The 5,437-nt window shown below is 45.8% G+C and overlaps 1 protein-coding gene across 3 annotated transcripts in view; it reads right to left on the bottom strand.

Moving 5' to 3' along the window:
• Nucleotides 1-374: 374 nt before the first annotated feature.
• Nucleotides 375-5,437, bottom strand: part of GTF3C1 (general transcription factor IIIC subunit 1) — a 37,295-nt gene continuing 32,232 nt past the window's right edge. For 2 of the 3 annotated variants that reach the window (XM_017741243.1, XM_017741244.1), the window contains 4 exons: nt 4,503-5,166; nt 2,987-3,026; nt 2,098-2,290; nt 558-779 (listed from right to left, as the gene is read on the bottom strand). In XM_017741243.1, the coding sequence (XP_017596732.1) occupies nt 558-779; nt 2,098-2,290; nt 2,987-3,026; nt 4,503-5,166 (1,119 nt within the window). Of the gene's footprint in view, nt 780-2,097; nt 2,291-2,986; nt 3,027-4,502; nt 5,167-5,437 lie in introns of all 3 variants that reach the window. The other variant, XM_017741242.1, reaches the window with a different exon arrangement.

Here is a 5,437-nt window from a genome sequence, read left to right as displayed (position 1 = left end):
GGCTGGCAGGGAAAGAAAACAGGCTTCAGGAGGGTGCTGTGCCCGTGCTGGGGGCCCGTAATTCACACAGTGCAGGGGTTCTGCTGAAGCACGAGTAATAAACTCACAGCGAGAAACAGTGTTGGAAACAGAAACAGGCCTGCAGGTAACCGAGCTGAGGGACGGTGAGGAAACTCCAGCCCTGAGCCAGCTGCTGTGGCACGGCACAGAAGGCAAAGCAGAGGTGAAGTGTTATCACTGGGGCCTTACAGAGAACCAAAAATGAAAAAAGGGCCTTTGCTGTGACCTGTGAAAACCCTGTCAGTTAAAGCAGGAACTACAAACTATACACTGCAACCAATTACTGATAAAAAGAGAATATACTTCAAGTAGGATCACATATTACTTGTGTCTTAACATCAAGCTTTATTCTCAGTTTAAATACATTCAGAAGTAAAAAGGATAAATAACTTAATAAAAACATGACAGAGCACAAATGGTAACATTTAATCTGCATGATGCATGAACACTCTCTCCCACAGGCTAAGCCAATTCGATATGACTCAGCTTTACCCCTTCTATACGGGGATAATCTGCACCCATTTATTCCAATTCATTTCGCAGGGGAACACTCTCCCCAGCCTGAGAGTACAGTCTATCGTGGGCTCGTAGTAGATCGTTGGGGTTTCACTCAGTTTGGGATTCTTGAGTTGTTCTTCCACAACTGGCTGAGAAAAGAGTGACACCGGGGATGGCTTTTTCATGTAGAATTGTCTGATGCAGCCAAGAGTTTCCAGACCCTGCAAAAAAATTCACATATTTTAATTTGGGCAGTTGCAGCGAAAGAAAAATGCTGTGAATGGTGCTCTATCTACAGTGTTCTCAGAAATGTTGGACAGTTTATACCAGAAGTGGCTTCACTTGAGCCCCTGGTTACAGCAAAAGGTTAAAAGGATAAATAATACAATAAAAACATGCAAGCTGTGGATATAGCTGGATATATCTAGTTACTTTCAGGCACAGTGATTGATACATGGTTACTGACACAGAAGGTGCTCAGTAAGAAATGGCAACATTTAGGACTAAAAATTCTAAGGCTGCTCTAGATGTCAATCCCAGACTGCTGTGCCAGTTCTTGTTAATGGTTAATAGGTATATGATAAGCTCTGTCTGTGGTTTCAAAACCAGTTCTTAGTGAATTTATTGGTACAGAAGTCAGATCGAAGTTCTCCACTCTGTAAAATGTAGAGGTAATTAAGTGCTTGGTTTTGTGGGTTTGAATTCACATTGCCCAGGAATCCATACTGGAACACCCAGAACACAGGATATGCACGACTGGCAACACTCCCAGCTGCCACTGTCACCAAAGGGTACAAGCCCCAGGGAAGAAGTGGCACATGGACACTAGAAAATTGATTTCCAGTTAGCAGGGAAGTCATGCTTTTGGGAAGGCCTGCAGGATTACTGCTCTGCTTAAGATTTTGAATATTTATAGGAAAAAAAGTAGAAATCGAAGGTCCATTTCCAAAGTAGCAGTGGTGGCAATCAAATGTCAAAATGTGGGAACAAAATTATGAGAAACTCAAAATTTTCTTGCCATGTTTTGTTTGACAATTAAGGACCTGTAGGCAGGTCTGTCAGGACAGAAGATCTGATTTACACATTGTCTAGCACAGACATATTTCAGTTTGATTCTCATGGCAGATTACCCATCTAAAAGGTATATAAGGAAAAAAATTAAGAATACTTAGATTATCTGTGGTGACTGGGGGCTGGAACTAGAGGATCTTTAAGGTTCCTTCCAACCCAAACTATTCCATGATCCAGTGATTACCACTGCATTAAACAGTCAACCTAGTATTTCATGGTGACAAGCCCCCATTCTTCAGTAACCACCTAGAATTCACCTCCCTGTACATCCATTTCAGAAGCAAGCTCAAGCTGTACAACCACTAACAAGGACGGGTAAATGAGGTTTCCCTCCTCCCTCCCTGTGAGCGGCGGCTTGCTCTGGCTGTGGTTAATTTATGCCAGAGGGAGAAGGTCGGTTTTTTCCCGTTTCCTGGCCTTGCAGTGCTGTCACTGCTGGCTGGGTGTGTCACAGAGCCAGGCCTGTACCTGCAGGATCTCCAGCACAGCCACGGGCTGCAGGACGCCGCTGTAGTGCTGCAGCAGCCCCGCCTGCGTCACGCCCGGCTTCGTCATCACGTGGTAGAGCACGGCTTCCATCATCCCCTTGCACACTGGCTTGTTGAGGTTCCCATCCACAATCCTCCACGGCCTCCCAATGAAGCAAATGTTCTCACAGGCCCTGCCAAAGAGAATTAAAACTTGGCTGTTGGGAATTCTTTGGGATAGGTTTCCCATGGCTGTGATTTCTGCCTAATAGAGGTTCTCGCTACATCCGTTTTAACGCAGGTGTAAATCCTGTGGTTGCTCTGAGCAGGGGTTGGTGCTGCTCTACCAAATCTGCATTTGTCACAAGGGGTTCACCCCTTTTAGCATCATTACACACCCAGCAGCAGCCTTGGGTCTTGATGAGCAGGGAAGCTTTGTCTGGCATTAGCTCTAATATCCTCCAGAAGTTATCCGAGACCTGCACCATGCAGCAACAGTGCTCTGATGGGAAGCAAATTCCTCATTTTTAGCATTTTGGTGTCCAAGAGACAGACCCTGCATGGAAATTTGCATTTCTCATACTGCAGTTTCTCCAGGCCCTTCCTGGGCACCTGGAAACTGGCATTGGGCTTATTAGTGCAGTAACATCAATTTTGCTCCTCTGATATTTGGAGCTCGTTGGTTTTTGGGTAAAAATATCTATCAGAGGCATTGTTTCAGCATGCACAGCAGCCCAAGTAACATTAACAAGAACAATGGAGTGGGGTTTCTCCACCATCAATGTTCACTGCCCATCAGAGCATAAAACTGAGGTTTCCACGCCACTGCTTCCAGTATTATTTTGGCAGTGCCAAGTGTTTGGTATTCTGCAGACACCTCCGTTACTCACCGGTCCCTGGCTGCCTGGGAGACATCTGTCATAGAGCTTCCTGGAAAGAAAAGGACACATATTTTCTAATTAACTCAAACGCCTTATCTGATGGAAGGAGAGTTAAAGGTGGCCAAGCTGTGAAGTGTAAGAGCTTGCTACGAAACCACACGAGCAAACTACTCCATGTGCTGCTGTCAGCTTTGGGGAGCTCTGAGCTGCCCCTCTGCCCTGCCTGCAGCACATTCTTCCCACACCTCTTCCCACAGCCACATCCCTCTACTGAACCCCACTTTTTGTGGTTCCTTTCCCAGTCCCAGCAGGTTTTAGTCCTGGAAGTCTGATGCTATGGCTGTGCCATGGTGATTGTATGGGCTGAAAGAACTGAGGTTCACAGAGAGCTGTGCAGGGTCTCAGCCTGCAGCTCTCCCAGGGGTTTGGGTAACCTAAAGCTCCTGGAAATCAGAGGGAAATTGGGCACAACTCCAAGGGGCTGGAGACATGAGAATGACAGGATTCCAGCAGGGCTCAGTTTCAAAGCAAAGGCTGCCTCTGCAACTCCCATTACATTATGTCATGGGTTTTAATTAGACAATTACTTAATGAGGTATTCCTACCACACCCAGAGGGTAACAGCTTTGGCTTAAGCACATGTAAACATTCACTGGCCAGTGAGAACTGTGTGTTTGATAACAGAACTCCTGTTTTTTCCTTCCTATGCTACAAACAAGTCAAGGACGTTAAATCCAGGAGAGTACTTCAGTAGTTTAATTTAAGAACTGCTGAGGTCTCTGCTGTTTAGACAGCCTCGAGTGCATTTCCTGCAGGAAGGCTCCAGTTAAACAATCCCAAGCTGTGGGATGTTAGGGATCACCCTCTGGACCTGGGTACTGGCAGGGCTTGGCAAGGTACCACAGGAACACTGAGCTTGTGGCTCAGCCTGAGATCAGAGCTAATAAAAACCAAACCAAAATGAAATCCCCCACAAACTACTAAATGTAAAGCCTGGCAAGAACTACTAGCTATTAGAAAACTGGCAGTAAAAAGGAAATGAAAATGAGGTCCAATTGGGTTACAAATGAGGCTGTTAATCTCACTGGCATGTGCTGCTTCCTGGTGAATGGTTTAATGAGTTTAGGACTTTCAGCCATGGACATTCCATCTAAATGCACACCAGCAGTGCTGTGTTTTCTAGTCTTAGAGATGTCTGACCTTTGGACTGAAGCCAGAGATGAGAAACTTCAGATCCAAATTATTTTGGAGAAGTTTAAGACATGGAAATAAGTTTCTAAGGAAAACATACTTCTGGACTAGTCATTCCAGCAGAAGGCACAGGAAGGATTACTTGATGTATTTGAAAACTCTGAGACCTTCCAGATGAATTAGTGTTAGGCCAATTTATCTGTGAGAGAAGACAATTCCTCTCGTACAGCTTCATAAAGAATTTAGGATTTGCTTATAAAATAGAGCTACTGGTCTGGGATAAACTGCTGATGAGCTGGTTTGTATTTCAGGGATGCAGAGGGCTCCTCCATACCTTTAGAGACTCCTGGGTTCTCCTGGAAGTAGGAAAGATCATCATCCTGCTCACTGGCTGATTGTTCAGTGATAGGGATCTGCTTGTTGTGCTCAGTGCTGAGCTCATCGTTATCTACTTCGAGTTCTTTGTCCTCAGAACAAGATTCAACTTGTTCCTTGTAAGTGTCCACATCCACAGCCTCTGGAGCAGGCTCTGGGAATTCAGCTGGGGGTTCTGCCTGCCCTCCCAGGGAGCCTCCTCCTGGAGCTTCTTCACCCCCAGAAACAGCTTCCTTCCTTGTGACAGGCTCAGGAACAGCTGCATCCAAGTTCCTGCCATTTGCACTTCCCAGAGCAGGCTGTGCACCCTGGCAGAGCTGATGGTCATCCTGAAGGACATCAGTCTTGCACCTCTTTCTTGGGGGCTCCTCATCACTGGCACACTGTGTGTCTTTTCCCAGCTGCTCCTCCTCTCCTAGGCGTTCCTGTCCCTTCCCTGGCTCTGAAGGCAGGTGCTCCTGTGGCACATCTGGGAGAGCAGTGTCTGCCCCTGGCTGATCAGCATCCTCTGCTTTGTTCTTCAGGCACACTGAGCGTAACAGCCAGGGCCTGGCAAACACTATTGCCACCAGTCTGACAGTGTGGCCTCCTACTTCTAAAACCTGCTGCATTTCGATGAGGTCCTGTAAAAAAAACAAACAAAAAAAACCCCACAACAAATTATTTTGGGAGCTTTCACTGAAAAATGTCACTTCAACTCAGTGTCATGTGTCACTTTAACCCAGTGTCATGGAATTCTCATGATTTAACTGGCAGCAAGGAAAGAGCAAGAGCTTAGTAGAATATTCAATTTTGCCCCCTGCTGCACTGAAGTTGAAAAGATGTTTTACCCCTTAAAGCTTCCTGAAATTATAGCACGAGACATTTTTCTTCAGCTTAAAGTAAGTTAAAAAT

This window comes from Corvus brachyrhynchos, unplaced genomic scaffold, assembly GCF_000691975.1.
Source record: "Corvus brachyrhynchos isolate BGI_N302 unplaced genomic scaffold, ASM69197v1 scaffold58, whole genome shotgun sequence".
Taxonomy (NCBI): Eukaryota; Metazoa; Chordata; class Aves; order Passeriformes; family Corvidae; genus Corvus; species Corvus brachyrhynchos.
This window is presented reverse-complemented; position numbering and strand designations above follow the sequence as displayed.